Genomic DNA, 18,399 nt, shown 5'->3' on the forward strand with positions numbered 1-18,399 from the left:
TTCAGTGAATTTCTTTGCTTAAGACTCACTCAGTCTAATCTCTTCTTGGAAGGCTTCTGTTGGTGCCTTTTTCCTCCTTCATATGACAGTCTTGAATACTCCTTGCCACTTCCTTCTTGTACTTTCCACCAAAGCACAGCACTTGGAAATTTCTTGCTCACAAGTCTCCTACTGAGCTCATTCCTCAGAAATTGCCCTCATGACTACAGTACAAAATGTACCTACATTTGCAATCATGCTACACACAGTATTTAGTTCAGATAATTTAGTCTCTCTTTAGGATCTTTGCTCTTGTTTGGTTTTGTAAGGTATTCCTATAGGGCACAAACTGTCTTTTTCTTGCCACCTCCTCCTGCTTTCTTCACTCTCCAACAACTAATATGGACTTGTGCTTGTGGAACTCATGTTATTTCTCTCATTCCTTCTCATCTTGGTGGTGGGGCCTGGCCTTTTGAAGATGTCTTCTTTCTGAGTGAGAGTACTGAATGTAACATTCAGTATTTTCCTCCCATGCGTTTGAGTGAGATGTGCTGAACTGAATCCAAGTCCTACAGGTCTGGCTCCTGTTCATATTCTGAAAGATCTGCTGATGTCTCTGAAGCTCTGTCCTGTGCTTTGGGGCTCAATCCATACAAGGATGGTGAATGCCCAAGGTGCAGATAATAACTAATTGCCTTCTGCTACAAGGAAACCCTAGAGCAAGGCACAGCAGCAGCGCACCTGATGCTTTATACCTGAAATTATCTAAGTGATGAGAGTCTCACAGGCATTCAGGAGTCAAGACGCCATTTCTTTGTCTACATCAGCTACAGGCAACGTGGAAGTGAGAGGTGTGGGTTTTCCATGCCAAACTGATACAGTTTAGTTAGGATCTTAGCTGTTTTCAGGTTTCTCTGAGGTCTGTAGATCCGAGGTGATGTGAACCAGCCCCTAGCCATGTCTGTCTCTTTCCGCTTATGACTATGGTAACCACACTCCTAAAATGGGTCTCACTGGTCTCCCAATTACATGCCTAGTTTGGTATGGTGAGGGAGGGTCTGCAGCTTGTACCTAGCAGATTTTAAAAGCATACAACTTGTTTTTAGACAAAAGACCTAAGACTGATTGAACAAACAAGACCAAAACAAAGACAACCTTCCTCTGACGAGGGGAAGTGGAGAGGGAGGTGCTGATCTCTTCTCCCTGGTATGCAGTGATAGGACATGTGAGAATGGTTCAAAGCTGCACCAGGGTAGGTTTAGATTGGACACTAGGAAGCATTTCTTTACCAAGAGGATGGTCAAACAGTGGAACAGGCTTCCTAGAGAGGTGGTCAATGCCCCATCACTGTCAGTGTTTAAGAGGCATTTGGACAATGCCCTTAATAACATGCTTTAACTTTTGGTCAGCCCTGAAGAGGTCAGGTAGTTGGACTAGATGGTCATTGTAGGTCCCTTCCAACTGAAATTTTCTATTCTATTCTATTCTATTCTATTCTATTCTATTCTATTCTATTCTATTCTATTCTATTTGTAGGAAGCAAACTCTCAGCAGTGAGAAAAAAGAACAGCCCAGTATAAGCATCAAACCCTAAGTACACCATGCAGATTCTTAAATTTTTTACCTCCATTTGTTTCTACGAAGAAAGTAAACAGAATCCAGAGCAAATGGTCTGCTTTGGACTCCTGCACTGTGATGGTATTATGATTCACTCCACTGCATCAATTTGCACAACGAAGCCCTCGGGGATTACATATGCGAAGAGGGGTTTTTAAATGGTTTAAAAATACTTTTCAGCCCTTTAGGCGAAAAGGCAGATATGTACTGAGAGAAATTTTGAAAGTGAAGATCTGAAATTATTATCCCTTGGAATCTCAGCACCAGAACTGGGTTCGCTGCTAATATTCTGCTTGCTGTTTCTCTAGTAAATCCTGCCATAACTTTTTAGAAGGACCATGCTAAGCTGAGATCCTTGGTACATCTCCTCTTCTTGTTTTTACCAGCCTTTTTATTTCTGTAGTACTTGTTGATGGAAACACTTAATGTGCAAACACTTGTTATGAATTACCATAGGGTTGTTAGTGGGGCACATTGTCCTTCAAGACTTCTTTTCTTCAAAGACACATATCACTGAAACATTTTCTCTTTTGTTTTTCCCTCAGAAAAAGAAGTACGAATAAAGAAACGCAAATTTTATGTACTACAGAAATGCAAGTTTAAGGAAAAAAAAAAGACATCTATTAATCTAGATAAAGTCTGAAATCCCATTCTGGATAACAAAATCAATTTGTAAAGTGATATTAATGTACGTGCTACTTACCAAAATAAGTCCCGAGATTAATGAGGAAGTGCCTGTCAGGGCAACATAGAACTTGGGGGTTAATGTGTTCAAAAACATACTCACTGAAAAAGAAAAGAGAGGAAATCATGAGTACAAGAGCAGGACATATTCTCCACGTGTTCCCTCCTCCTCCCAACTGCTTTCCAACTTCAGGTAAGGTATTACCTTAATTCTGATTAAAATGACAGTTTAAAAAACATCCTATTCCATCTGCCTAACACATGATAAAACACAGCATTCAACTGCCAGATGCAGAATGTTTACAGAACAGAGTCAATCACAAGGCGTTGGAAAACATTTGTACACGTTTGGGTCTTTCCTATTCCAGTCAGCACTCCACTGACACCAAGTTCAGAATTCCCTGTGATATATGGAAGGCATTTTATTATCTCCCTTTGCTACTCCACTGCAGATAGAAATATTAGGGGTCGATTTCCATGTCCTGCATTCAACATCATCTCAATGTCTGGTATGATCTTGGTGAAACTGCCTGGACAAATTTTTAAAAGTCTTTCACTTTTCATTACCTTGGTTCCTCACTTAAAAGTAGGAGATAATAGCGTTTTCCTAACTCATTCCACTGCATTAAAGCTGGCGAACCATTCAGTATGACAACAGTGAGTAAAACAGATTAGGAAAAGACCTAACTGGCTTTCTGATAATTAAGGGTGAAAATCATGATAGCTCTCCAGATTATCTGGAATCTAGGGCAGACACAAAGCCAAAAAAGCTGCAAGGAATGGCAACTCCATCTGTATGGGCTTCTGGAAATTCAAAGGGCTTTTCTAGTCATACCACACTTTGGAAGCTGCTGAGAGAATCACCAGGTAGTTGTGCTCAGTTCCCCCATAGAAAATCCTTATGGCTTTAAGAGAATAAAATAATCTTTTTATAGGTTTTGGTCACTGTACAGAAGCTACTAGAGAGAACTGGAGCTCTTCCACTAAATTCTAGATATTTAAAGAAAACTCTCAACTTCCCATCACCTCCATCTTCCACAAATGAAAACATTCTCTATTAAACCACATGGAGGGTTCTTCTGTGAAAAAACCTACTGGCCTCATCCTTACCAGTGCCAAAGTATTTCTTATACATATATGTATATACACACATATATATATTTGTATATATAGATGCATCCATGACGGAAAAGGGAACTGACAACAGTTGGCAGGTAAATTTAAAAGGCTGGTAGCAGACTACCAAACAGTCATCAAGTAGGTGGGAGGCCCTCAGTTCATTCTGTTCCCTTCAGAAATGACACTTACTGAAATTAAATAATATGGGACTAAAAACTGAAGAGAAGACAACAACAGCATGATAGAAATCATCAAACATATGATTAATTTTCCATGACCAGTAAAACAGAAAATTGTTTTCCAGAAACGCATCACTAAAAGAGACTGAAACCCTGCAATTCAGCTGCTTTGTTTGGGTTTTGGCTGCGTATTTTCTGTATTTTTTTCTTTGAAAAAGCCATAAACTGTTAAAATGGAAGTATCATTTTCTGCTCCACCAGAGCATTAAGCACCAAACTGATATAATAAAGAACTAGTTACTGATATAATAAAGAACTAGTTTGGTGGTTTTTAATTCCATCGTACATTTTCTTTCACAAATGAGCAGGATGCCAGGTTCTCAGCTAGTGTAAATCAGCATAACATCAATAACAATTTTACAGCTACACTGATTTATGCCAGCTCTGGTTCAATAGTTGGGATTTTCCCACATCTTATTTCTTTTCTTCCTGTTCCCATTCATTCTTTCTTTTTTTTTTTAATGTCCAATACAAGCTGACTTTGAAATAGTAGTCCCTGCTTTCTCCAGCCTCAGTACCTGCTAAGAAGGAAGAGGAATGGAGAGACTGAAATAGCTTTGGCTTCTGCAAACCACCCATAAGTCCTTTAGAAGACACATTCCTCATTCTGGAATGCAAACGTAAGCCAGAGACATAATCAAACTGTGTCACTGGGGAAATTTCAGGCTGCCAGTGAAATTACTTCCTGTGCTTAGGTCAGGATATTCCTGGGAGAGAAAACGCTATGACGGGATATAGATGTCCATGTCCCCCATGTAGCACAGTGCTGCTGCAGTGCCAACAATAACATGAAAAGCCAGGCAGCAGGAGACTTTACAGAAGTGCTTTGTCTTCTCTCTCTCTGCCATAGCTTCATAGCTCATGGAATGCTGGAATTTTGCCTATTAAACTGGAAAAAATTTTCCCATTACCCTGGAGGAAATTTGGTTTCCAAAGTTGCGAAGCCACCTAAGCCTCCTGTGTTTTAGAAGATTTCACATGAGGATATCCACTGAATAAGGATATAGTCTGTTTGCTTTAAATTTCTATTGCCTGTTTCAATAAGAAATGCTGCAAAGACAACAAATTTTCTTCAGCAGTGGTGAGATACTCATTTATCATTATGGACTGCCATCAATAAAATTTGCTTTGGGAAATGCATCCCCATTTGGAAGAGGCCTCTCAACAAATTAGCTCCACGGCGTTCATCAATGGAGTAGAATGAATGAGGCTCTTCAGATATGCTGTTGGCTTTTCTCTGTCAGCACTCTTTTTACAAGCAATGTATACTGATTTATAGGCAAAAACTCTCAGATCTGAATGGAGACAGGATTTTATTTATCTATCATTTGCATCAGTGTCACTGCTTTCTTCTTTGCTTGCCTGTAGGCTGGTGCTCCTTTATGCTCGTTACTCTATGTTTCTACAATTCTTCACTTCCACAGCTTAGTCATGGGAACTGGCAAGGTGAACAGGTACAATGCTGGATGCTTTTAGATTGTACGGGCCAGACTCCCAGCTAACTGGAATAGCTCAGTAGATTTGCTACAGTGCACTAGACTACCAGAGCTGCTTATCTGGACTTTATCTCCCTTAATCCTTTTGCCATGCTTCTTCCCGCTCATTAAATTTAAGTATCTTCTGTCCCTTTACGAAAACTACCAACTTCTGCCAATTAGTAATTACACTCCCAGTCCCTCTGTCTCCATAAATATTGTTAACAAAAGCAAACATTTTCTAATAAGAAACATATCTCCAAAACAGTACAACTAAGCACTGAAGGATCTGTGGTCAGACTATTTTTATTCTGAAGTCAGTGAGAATTCAGTCATTGTTTCAGTGGAAACTACATCAAGGCCCAGTTCTCAGAATATTAATCCCCAAAGTAAAAATCAGCCCACTTTTGGGTTATCTGATATGTATCATTACCCAAAAAGGAGTATTTCTTTACAGTCAGCATTCTGACAATGGAGAAATCTCTATTATGTCCAATGTCTACATCCTGTTAGTGTAGCCAGGTTTCCTTCAGAGTGTTGCAGTAAACTAGAGCCATGAGATGATGCTAAACATCCATCTGCCTAAATTTAAATAGCAGCATTTTTCTTCTCTATTTCAATTTGATGAAATAGCAGGATTGAGGAGGAGAGAGAGACTTCTGAGAAATGAGAGTTGAAGATACTGGCAGAAGATGACTGCAGAATAACGAAGCCAAGTAGAATCACCAGACAAAGGTGGTACTGCATGTCCTTTCTTCTGAATTCGTAACATGGCAGTGTATGCCTAATTATTTCTGACCACAAAGGGAAGATGGTTATTCAGCTTGGAGTATCCTCTCTTGTCTGTAACTTGGGCATCTGATGAGTATCCAGAGAGAGAAACTTGCCTGATGTTCCTGCAGTGCTTCCTCATTTGAATTATTGTGAAATCCCAATTATTTCCACAGGCTTCTGACGATGAATGATTTATTTTAGGTGTTTTAGTAGACATGATGGAATATGGTATACAGCTTGTTGTTTTTTTTTTAAAGAAAACCAGCATGACCTATAAATGCTGTCTAAACAAGCCAAGCATGTCAGCTTATGAGAGGCTCTTGGCCTTACAAGTACCTCCCCCACCTTTCTTCCCTTCTCTTAATTGCTCTAATTTTAATCATGCTTGAGACATCCAGAATAAAGTAGTGTTTACATTTCCAAAGGTGTCTACGTCACATTGGTAAATCATTCCATCCTATTATATACTATCTAGGGAAGGACTGTTATTTCATTGTTAACTGCCTATGCTCACAGAGATCAATTTACATACAATTCAGCTCATGGCAGACAAGCTAAAAAAGTCATATAGAATATTCCCTGTTGAGGCTAATCAAAAGGGGTGATTGAAATGTTCTTGAAAGCTGATGATGTTTCATTCTTTTTATATGTGTTATTCATTGCCGAGGCTTGTGATTCATTCTGAACATGGGAATAAACAAGAGAGGAGAATCCAGATATTTTTCAAGTGACAAAATCCTCCAGTTGTGTAAAATGTATCACTCAACGTGATAAAGCACTATGTTGCTTTACAAATTTCTTCAAGGACTTGAGGTATTCAGATTTCAGGCATGTGAGGAACCACAGTAGGGAAATACTGGGGTTAAACTGCTCTAAGTATCATCGTGCTGCTGTATCAGTTAATTACAGTAGAAGATCATTAGGGGAGGGAGCATTGCAAACTACCTACTATTCCCACATGTGGATCTACTAAAATTACAACCCCATTACCTACTTCTGAATGTGAGGCTATGCGGCTTGCACAGTAAGGTGCAAATAAAAATTTATTAGCAATCTTACATAAATCATGTACACAAACACATTAAGCAAACACAGGACTGCATCCTTCATGACACTTCTAAGAGGAAAAATAATTTCCCCGATCGAATGTCATCTTAAAATACGGATAAATTTAAATAGATACCAATAATTTAGTATAACTAAAAAGATGCATTACGGGCCCAGAATTAAAGACCAAACATAAACAATCCAAATATATTGAAATACACATGAAGGCACAGCTCTTCTTGTGCCAGTATCTCTGTGCTCCCAAGTAAGACAAGTTTTCTGGGTACAGCAGTAACTTTTATGAGAATAAATGGCCAGAAAACCCAGAAAAGCTTATAGTGTAGAGCCTTTCTTGTGCATTACTGGTCCTTAAGTCATCATGGCTACAATTATCTGTGCCACTAAGAAATTTCGCTGCACTTTGTGTCTTCACCCGCTGTAGCATTCACTTGGTATGCAGACCAACGAGAATTCTTACAAAAGCAGTGCCAAGAGCCCAAATCCTTTAGACAGGTGACAAGCTAAGAAACCTGTGGTTGAGGACCTTTGACACAGCAATTCAGCTTCTTTTCACTGCAACCATCCATTCAAGCTGGTGTTCAAACATGGTAGAGAGGATGGGGCAGTGACTGGCTTATTTCACAGGGGCCTCAGCATGGATTAATGCAGCCTCCCGATTCAAAGTTGTTGCAGCAGAAAAGAACTCTTCTACCAAACTGTCAGCAAAGAGGGCAAAGTAAAGTCCAAGAAACTTCTTTTAATAAATGTATAACGTTCCTCTCTCTGAGTACGAAGCGCTGCGTACTCTTGACTTTAATGAAACTATTTATGCATAACCTTTTTGAACCCTCAATCCATTCCTCTTAAGAATGTTAACAATATACTCTTGGGAAAACAGTCTAAATTATGCATTATATATGATGATGGCCTCCAATTCAATATAAAAGCAAACTCCACCAGATTTAAAGCTAGCATGGGGTATTGTCTCAGAAAAAAATATTTTACCATTACTAGGGTTTTCCCTGGGAAGCTACCAAGATTTTTTTTAACTTCTTCAGACTTCTTGAAGAAATTACTAAAGGAAAAGTAAGCATTCAAAAGTTTAAGAATGCTGCAGAGTGAGTTTCATTTTTATTTGTTGCACATGCTTCGGCACTTCCTTTTATAAGACCTTTGTGTAGATCTGTTTCCAAAACCTGAAAAAAACTGTCACTCGAAACAAACACGTGGCCATTCCAGGCAGAAACAGCTGATGTCTCTGTGCTGTGCACAAGGAAATCCAGATGCCCACTCACTTTGTTCAGCCACCTACTCTTGTCTTAAAGGCATGAGGCTAAACGAGAGTCACATTTAGATGTCTGGAGCCCAAGCTAAAGGCCAGTGAACTTATGTGTTGCTCTCAGCGAATGCTGTATCAGAACCCAGGTAAGAGAAAACGGTGATGTGCCAAAAGCTACCTATTACTTCAGATAAATAATGAACTCTGATTAACTAGTTGCACATAATCAAAGTTCTGCCCTTACAGGTATTTCTAATTAGTGAAATAAAAATTTCTGGACTGAAGACCACTATAATGTCTCTTCCATGTTTCCACATCTTAAATGTAGTTTTCCTCTTTCAATAGAATACTTTTACCACAATAAAAACGGAGAGTGAGTAGTGATGGATGGTCTACTCTGGAGAGAAGTTGGGCATCATGGGAGAGGCTTTCAGCCACAAAGCGCAGCCCAAAGAGAAGAGCAAGTGGAAGGCAATAATACAGTACCAGTTCCAGGTCAAACGCATTCCAGTTCATTTACGTATAACTGAAAAATAAAGAATTTTGAAGGTTGCAGATGATGTGGCAATAAAATTCCCTCCACTTTGTGACCCAGTGGCCCACTGAGCAAATTATGTCCAGCACAGAAACTTGAACAAATCTTAGCAAATTCAGTCCATCTTTTCCTAAACAGCCCTATCTGAGGATTGCTAACAAATTCAATTTAATCATTCTCCTCAACATTTTAACACATTAGATAGCTGAAAACCAAAGTGACACAATCATCAGTGCTGCCCTGCTTTTCAACACCAGGTCTATATTCATGTTATAATGTCCAAAAGTTACTGGATCAGTCAAGATTCTGGCTCAGTCCTAGCCCGAATTAGTCTGTGCTGCTCTGGAGCTTTTAGGACTTACATGAATATACTGTGTCCTTCAGAGTGCATCAACCATTCAGCCTGTTAGACATTAAGATTGTTCATCCCCACTGAGAATAACATACAGGGAAACGTAACTGGTAAGAATAAGAGCCATCACAGAACTGAGGGCAGAAGGACATACAGGTGAATCAAGGAAACCAGATCTGAAAGACAAAAAACCACTTAGACACTACTGAGACTTGGGAAAGGGAAAAGAAAAGAAAACCAGATTAGAGATAGACAAGTATAATACAGAGGTGAGTTAAAAGAAAATTTAAAAAAGGAACGGTGATAAAAATAAACGTGTAGAAGGAAGGGTCCTGCACTTGGGCCACAACAACCCCCTGCAGCGTTATAGGCTTGGAGAAGTGTGGCTGGAAAGCTGCACAGCAGAGAAGGACCTGGGGGTGCTGGTTGACAGCCGATTGAACATGAGCCAGCAGTGTGCCCAAGCAGCCAAGAAAGCCAACGGAATCCTGGCATGTATCAGAAACAGTGTGGCCAGCAGGAGCAGGGAAGTGATTGTCCCCCTGTACTCAGCACTGGTGAGGTCACACCTGGAGTACTGTGTCCAGTTTTGGGCCCCTCACTTCAAGAAGGACGTTGAGGTGCTGGAGAGGGTTCAGAGAAGGGCAACAAAACTAGTGAAAGGTTTAGAGAACTTAGAATCATAGAATCATAGAATGGTTAGGGTTGGAAGGGACCTCAAAGATCATCTAGTTCCAACGCCCCTGCCATGGGCAGGGACACCCTCCACTACACCAGGTTGCCCAAAGCCTCATCCAACCTGGCCTTGAACACTTCCAGGGATGGGGCATCCACAACTTCTCTGGGCAACCTGTTCCAGTACCTCACCACCCTCAATGTAAAGAACTTCTTTCTTATATCTAACCTAAATCTGCTCTCTTTCAGTTTAAATCCATTGCCCCTTGTCCTATCACTACACGCCCTTGTAAAAAGTCCTTCTCCAGCTTTCCTGTAGGCCCCCTTTAGGTACTGGAAAGCTGCTATAAGATCACCCCGGAGCCTTTTCTTCTCCAGGCTGAACTTGTCCTATGAGGAGCAGCTGAGGGAGCTGGGACTGTTTAGTCTGGTGAAGAGGAGGCTCAGGGGGGACTTTATCGCTCTCTACAATTACCTGAAAGGAAGTTGTAGGGAGATGAGGGTCGGTCTCTTACCCCACGTTATGAATGACAGGACGAGAGGGAATGGCCTCAAGTTACGCCAAGGGAAATTTAGGTTAGATATCAGGAAGAATTTCTTTACAGAGAGGGTTGTGAAGTATTGGAACAGGCTGCCCAGGGAGGTGGTGGAGTCCCCATCCCTAGAGGTGTTTAAAAACCGTGTGGATTTGGTGTTGAGCAACATGGTTTAGGGACCCTGACAGTGCAGGGCGAATGGTTGGACTCGATGATCTTGAAGGTCTCTTCCAACCAGACAATTCCATGATTCTATGATTCTATGATAAGAAGATAGAGACAAGAGCAGCAAAAGCCAAAAAGATGCACAAGAAATGACACATACATCATGAATGTAAATAAAGGCTATTTTTACTTTAGCAAAAGATGGTTTGTGATTCCGAAGTAGCTTTTCACTGGGAGAAATAAGACTGCCAACACTAACAGCTTTGGTCATTTAGGAAGAGACACTGTCAACGAGTCATTCCTTGGTATCAAGTACACCCCAAAGCCTTGTCTCACAAACTAAGGCACTTAACACAAGATACTGTAAAGATTCTCATTCCCAACTATATTTTCCCAGAATGTCCTGCTAAGGTCAGCTGCTACACTTTCGCCCAGCAACAGACAGGCTGGACCTATGGGCACAGGACGCACTATACTCACCCCAAGAAAAACATTCTCTTTTGGGAATTTAAATACTAAAACCAACTTAGCATAGCTAGACTCAAGCACAGTATTTTGCTATTCCATTTGTCTGAGATCAACTCCCTACCTCCTGCATTTGGTGACAATAAAAGTATGGAGAAAAACGATCAACTTTCCCCCATGAAAGCAGCTATTATAATGCAAATTTGCTGCCATATAGTTGCCCCTGCCAAGGGACAGGGACATTTCCTCTTGCTTTCACAATGCAATGGAGACATGAGATAATTACACAGCTCCTGTTAATTGCAGAGCATGCTGCATGAACACCAAGATTTGCTAATACACTGGCAGCAAAAACACCGTTTAAAAAAAAACACAACTAAAAAAAAAACAACCAAAAAAACCCCCACAGCATTTCCATTTAAAGAAAAAGAAAACAAGGGAGAAACCATTTCCTCGGACCTTACAGCCCTTATCTGTCAGGGACCGAACTACTGCGTGTTTCTTTACGACCGTCACAGTGTCCGAATGCTAAAAGCAGACTCCTGGTACTAATGATGTACAAATGGAAGGGAGGAACTGGGCCAAATAAGAATGAAGTATGAAGGATGAGCAATGACGTATTGAGTAGAGATATTAATATTTGGATTTTTAGATATGTGGATGTGTAAAGTCAGATTGTTGCTTGGTGCTTAGTCAAATTCTCTTGCAACACTTTCAACCTCAATTCTTCTAAAATCAGGTTGCTTGCAAAATGATTTGAAATGCTGTCATTGTACATGTCTCCCCTGCAAATTTTAAAGTTTCAAGAAACGTATGAGTCCTTGTCTTAATTTCTACTTCAGTGTTGCACTGCATGAGGAAGCGCTCTCTCAGATTTGTGATGGGGGTTTCCTTCCCTGTGCAATACTAGAAGTTGTCTTTGTAGGCAGAACCACTGCAGATACTGGAGAAGGCACCTTCACAGTTAGCTTGTGGTTTCCTTTTCTAATCACACATCTATCAGCATGTGTGTGTATCAGCAATTTCCCCAACACAAAAGCAGGGGAAATCCTGATGTGATGCTACAGTCAAATGAGGATGCGTTCCCTGATGGTCTCTCATGTGCCTGCAAAGTATCACCATGTGTAGACATCTTCTACCTTCTTTTACATGCACACTTGTGTCCTGGTTTTGGCTGGAACAGAGTTAGTTTTCTTTTTAGCAGCTAGAGGAGTTCTGTGTTTTGGATGTACTATGGGATTTGTTGTGAGAAGAATGTTGGTAGCACACTGATGTTTATAGCTGGTGCTGAGACATCAAGGACCTTTCGGCTCCCCATATTTTTACCAGTGTGCAGGAGCACAACAGGCCTGTCCACATAGCCAGGACAAAGGGCCCACAACTTCTCGCTTATTATTTTAACTTATATTTAGGACTGAGGGCCAAATTGGCCAATGGAATGGCCAACACCATGCCCAGTATATAGACAAAAGTTGGCCAGCAAGTATGATCTCTTCTCAGTCTTTTGGAGTTCTGTCTCATTCACTCTTTTCGAGACTTTCACTCATCTGGGATTATGATTTCAGGATTCATCTGTTTCAGGATCACTTGCTGGGACAGGACAGGTGTTGGTCACCAGGTGGTGAGCAATTATAGTGTGCATCACTTGTTTATATATGTTATTATCATTATATATATTTATTTATTATTATTGTTATTACTGTGATATATTAAATAATCATAATCATTATTATTAATAATAATATTAAAATGTTCTTATCTCAACGCATGAGTCTCCTTCTCTTTTCTCCTTTAATTCTCTTCCCCACTCCCCAGAGGGGCTGGAGGAGGGTGAGTGAGCAGCTGCGTGGCATTTAGTTGCCGGCCGGGTTAAACCACGACGGTCCTTTTTGGCACTCAATGTGGGTCTCAAAGGGCTGAGAAAGCAGGAGTATACTGAGCTCTTCTGAGTACAGCTGCTGAACAGTTTATCAGGTAGATAATTTTAAGGCTTTTAAGTGTTCAATTTAAGGCACACAGCAATTGGGCTCTACTGAAAATCAACAGTCACGGATTTCGTTGCAAAAACGTACCTAAGTACTGCAACAAAAGGACCTTATTTCCCACTCTGCACCCCGAAGTGTTCAAACAAATGCATATTTTAAAATTATTCTTAACATCAACTAAATACTCATGTAACTGAACTGATACAGCTTTATCCAGTTTGGACAGGCACTGCCTGTGAAGTCAAACCTACCTGTTCCGAGGCATTACACAGATTAATGTGGTTCAGCCTTTCAAAGCTGTATTAAAACAAAAGCCAATTGCTAAATCTCATTATCTGGAGTCATTTAAGACAATTAATGGCTTTTGTTCCAAGTGCCAGATCAGCACAGTTCTCTCAAAGGAACAGCCTAAGTTTTGTGCTCTTCTTTCACACAGCACTCAGGGAGGTTACAGCTCCATTAAACCTTTCTGATTTGGGTTCATTAGCTGTCTAAAGAATACCCTGAACTAAAAGTTTGCCACAGTGATTAATTCCAATGCCACAGATAACAAAGGCTAATCTACTCTACAGAAACAAATCATGCAAAGAGTTTTCACCACCAACTCCTGGCGTTCCACAAAAGAGAAAATATCCCATGGGTTCCCATTATCCCGGAACCTCTCTTAGAGGAGCTATTCCCATGCTAAGACAAAAAGAGGCACATGGACGAAGCACCCTCAGCTGCCCTGCGGCCTCCTTTTGTGCCTCCTTTTGTTCCAAGCAGGATTTGATATGAGCACTAAACCTACAGATAGGAGCAGTGCTACATCTGCCATCCTTGCCTATTCATAGGCATAGAAAGACAAGGATCATAATGTTTTTGTGCATCCAAAAAAATCGTCTCAGTGAGGAAAAAAATTCAGAAAATATGGCTGAAATTTGCATCTTGACTAAAATTTTGACCATTTTTCAGATGTATTTGTTTTCAAAAATTCTGGAGAAATATTCTATTCCAGACATTTCTGTTCAAACTTTGACAGTCTCACTCTACATAGCACATCTATTTTTAGAGTCTCTAAGGTGCTGATCTCTTCGCATACAAGAAATTGCAAGGTGCTTCTTGGAATAGAGGTGGACTGGAAAACATTTTCGTAATTAGAGCCAGCAACCTCATGAAAACTCCCTGGAGATCTACAATAGCTAGTATCATTATCCTGTCATTGATAACTCATCTATGCTTCAATAGAGTGTTCATGACATTTTTCTCCTATGATAAATTTCTACCTATGATAAACTTCTACGTGCGGCAGGGATCTTTTTCCAGTAATTGATGGTCTGGGTAATGTGGCACAAAAAGAAGGGGAAAATGAATTTTCCATCGAGTGGGATTCATTATTCTTACGTATCTAATAATCAACTTTCCCCTTCAAAGCATTCTTGAAACTGAATTGACTCACACAGTAATTGTATCAAATGGACGAGAAGACAAGTTAAGTAGAAAACTTCAACCTCTTTGCCTTCATTTTGGGGTATTTGAAGAAAAACACAGCAGCAGGTTTGACAAGCGCTGTATAATTTCCATTGTCTATCAGTCCCTCGGGACAGCCAAAACTTATTAAAATGGAAAAGAGTCTGTGTTAACTCTGTAGACAGAACTGCAATCTGCATTCAGGACTTGACTGATGAGGAGACAAACTCTGGGGGAGAATTTTGCATAATAGAGACTTTTCAACAGAGCGAGCTCCAGAGAAAGCATTTCCAACCAAATGCACACGATCATCTCATGGCCAGGGTGATCTCCCTGGCCCTACAGGCAGTGAGTCTCTCTCCAGTGCGATTTCCTCCAAAGGTCTCCTGTGTCCGCTAGACAAAACTAGACATAGTTTTAAGGCTTGTTTTGTTTCAGAAGAAATGCCACTTAGACTACTTCATTAACATTAACAATAAATATGTTATTTGATTTAGCCTCTGATGAAATCCCAGGAGAAAATGCAACACAAGACACTGACAGTTTTTCTTACTGAATTTTCAATGGTTTTATTTCCAAACTTGAGCAGTGGCTGACCTGGCTGAAAACAACTGTGAAATAGCATTCTGTCCAACAGCCTTCTTCAATTTTCCTTTCTTCTGCTTAAAGTTACTGAATCTTTTCAGAGGTGGGTCTCCTCATGAAGGTAGGTGGGACCACAGAGGACTGGGGCAGGACTTGCAGGCAGAACTCGGTGGGGCTATGTTAGTGCCGTGCGGAACGGTCCCTCAACCTGCTGCAGCGGTCAGGCTGTTCAGAAACACCGCACAAACACACTCACCCCAGCACTCTGTGTTACCCACCAGCTACTGCCAGATCTCTTTTCCTCTAAAGCCAAACGGCGTGGAGAGAGAAGTGAAAAATGCAAGACTAAATTAGCCAAATGTAGCACACTTGACAGATGAGAAGCTTGCGTGAGAAATAACTCCTGCATGGGACTTACTATAACCTGTATTCTCGCCCCTGTTGTTGACCCCGTCAGATACTGTATTAGCTCTAACTTGAACATTCAAAGCTGTGCTTGGAAGCTCCCTATGGCATCCTATTATTATTACCCAGCTGGCATGAATTGAGTAATTAACTAATTAACTAAGGTTTAGACCCTGCCTACAAAAGGTGGGCCATTTCCTCCTGGCTGTGGAAGGTGCAATGGCATCCTTGGAACTGCAGCCCAGGCTGGTGAGCAACAGCTCCCACGTTTAGGTCCAGCCTGGAACAAATGAACGTAAATGCCCATTTACCTGTCTGAATTCTCCAGGTGGACATCAAGGAGCTGAAGAGTGCATCCCTACGTTTTAGTAAATAGAGAAATATTCTGCATGTCACACCGTATCAAACTATAGCTGGATTGCAGATACAGTGATGCAGAAAGCAGCTTAAAAAAAAATAATTTCTCTGTGTGATTAACAGTCTATGTCTTGCTTTCTGCCCTGTGAGAAAGATGCTGAGCTAAAGGGAAGGCATGCCAGAAGCACAGCCGGTCAGCGGCACTGCCCTTCCCTTCCACAGCATTGTGCAGATTGGGGTCTCAAAACAGACAGGTAATGGCTGAACATCCTCTTTGCAAGTTCCCCCCTTGACTCTGACTTGAGCTATGGGAACTCCGAGTTCCTCAAAAATCAGGCCAAGATGGCTCAAATCCAATGTCTGCAATTAGAAACTTTGGTCAGGCAGGCAGTGAGTCACCAAGGTGAGACTAACCTCAGGAGCTCAGCTTTCCATTCTCCATGGGTTGCTAAGACCTGAGTGTTGAGCAAACCTGGTGACCATTGCCTGTACTCATTTCCCAACATGACTGAACGCTACTTCACCACTACACTCGCTGACCAGAGCAGGCTGTGCTGCAAAAACAGCCCATCAAAATGCTCTGGTTTTCTTGCATGTGCTTGTTCCTCTTCTGTTCACGCTACTATATCTAGGACTAGTATCCATGGCTATGCTAATTCTCAGATACCGTTGGTTCATTACGATAATTGCTGCATTGGGATTTTTTTCTGCTATTCTGTAAGTCGACCTGCTCAGACCACCCTGGAAAAATTGTCTTTGAAGCTAAAACTTCCCATGTTTTCTCTTAATGCAGCTGCAGAAGTTTCTGGAATTTTTTTTTGGGGGGGAGCATGCCAACAAGAAGATTCAACAACCAGGGGACCTCACATCCACTCCCAGGTTTCCCTACACATGTGGTTAGGAACTAGCTTTCCATCTGGCCTGTGAGGAAGAGCAATAGGAAAGAGATCTCCAAGTGTGCGGCACACGGAGCCAATTCCCCTCTGAACACATGCATCTGAATGACCAACTGCTTCAGCAGAAACATCCAGAAGAAAACTCTGAGAATGGCAGAGTACCAAAATCAATACAGAGATACATTCAAAGCACAGCTCTGGTACAGAAAGCTCAAACAGAGAATGCAAAATTATTGTGGTGGTCTACTTAACTTTATGCTTTTCAAAATGCCACTTGGCTCAGAAACAGAGAGATTGGGAACCTGCTAAGTGTGTTTAAGTGCTTGGAGTTGTGGCATTTAAACGACCAACAAAACCCTTATTGCTCATTATTCAAAGCACAAAATACCACTGAGAGAACGGGAGCTGACTTTCTGGCTAGAAGTGCCCATTAGAGAGATGCACTTAGGGATATATAATATCAGAGCAATGCGGAATTTGCAATAGGGTTTGGCTTCTGCTCCCAGCTTCATGGCTGGCTTGCCTGCGAGTCTTTCAATGCAGTGTTTTGGGACTTGGGTTGCCTGCCCGTGCTTTGGGAAGAGACCTAAGTAACTTTTTGTGAGCAGAAGCAGCAGAGATCTTTGCATTCATTGATAGCCCTGCTGCTGGTTTCTTCATTTACAGGTAGCACCTTCCTAAGACACCAGCAAAACAAATTGTCCTGGTCTTCTCCAAGGGCTGTTTCTGATACTAACATCTTTCCAATAAAAAAAAGACATTATAGAAAAAAAGGCTGATTATATCCAAAGAAAGGTATTTCATTTAGTGCTTTCCCACAGACCTGATCTTGGTGTAGCCTGTTCCAGGACAGCACGCTAGTCTAAGCTACAGTGGCCCACAAAGCAGACTTGCCTGTATTTGACTACCATCTCCCCGTTTTCTTTGTTACTTTCTAAAAAGAAAAATAGCTCCCCAAAGGAGGTTCCTCTTAGCACTATTAAGGAACAGATCCCTTCAAGAGCTCTTTTTCATATCATATAATTAATATTTCACATGGTGAAGAGCTGCCACTGAGCAGAAAGATCCCAAACTTTGAAAATAGGAAAAAGCATCAAACAGGGGAATTAAGGAAAACCATCTGAGCTTGTTAAGGCATTGCTGCCTGAAGGAAACCGCACGATGCCTGAATACAGGCTGCAGCTTGCCAGCAAAGCCAAGCCCAGAGTTGATACTGGCAGCAGAAGCCAAAAGCAGGAGATGCCAATGGGTCTGCAAGCTTGAAACGGTATCAAGAGATGTTACCATTTTCTAGTCATATTAAAAAATGTATTTGGCTGACATGCAGCAGGGCAAGATTTGTTTATTTCTGCATGAATGCATCAATAAAGAAATATTGCATTAACCCTTTCCCAAAAGCATTCAAAATTTTCTCAGTGAAGCAGAACACTAAAAAAATGTAACTGTTTTTCAAAACCCAGCTTTTTTTTTTTTCTCATTAACAAGTCCTTTGCCCTGAAGACATTTAATTTTTGATTAAATAAAGAAATCCAGTAATCTTCTACCTGGGAGTAATGAACACGGCTTTGTGGGAAAAATGTACCTCTTGAATTTGAAATGTTATAGTTTTTAGACTTCTCCAAAGTGGTGGTTCCCTTTTGCTGAGGACTCAGACTCCTGAGGACACTACTCCAGGTTCGTTGCTCATGAAGTACACTTGTAATTTGGATAATTAACTACATGCCACAGAGTCATAATCTTTTCCCTAAAGCTGTTTTTTTTTCTGCAGCAGTTTTCCCAGG

General features: G+C 41.0%; 1 protein-coding gene across 1 annotated transcript in view; it reads right to left on the reverse strand.

The window, feature by feature from the left end:
• ST7 (suppression of tumorigenicity 7) overlaps positions 1 to 18,399 on the reverse strand; it is a 163,115-nt gene that overhangs the window by 73,114 nt on the left and 71,602 nt on the right. Inside the window, exon 2 of the mRNA XM_086609757.1 lies at positions 2,300 to 2,382. Within this exon, the coding sequence (XP_086465883.1) occupies positions 2,300 to 2,382 (83 nt within the window). The remainder of the gene's footprint in view (positions 1 to 2,299; positions 2,383 to 18,399) is intronic.

The sequence above is a fragment of the Tauraco erythrolophus genome, chromosome 4, assembly GCF_009769465.1.
Source record: "Tauraco erythrolophus isolate bTauEry1 chromosome 4, bTauEry1.pri, whole genome shotgun sequence".
Lineage (NCBI taxonomy): Eukaryota > Metazoa > Chordata > Aves > Musophagiformes > Musophagidae > Tauraco > Tauraco erythrolophus.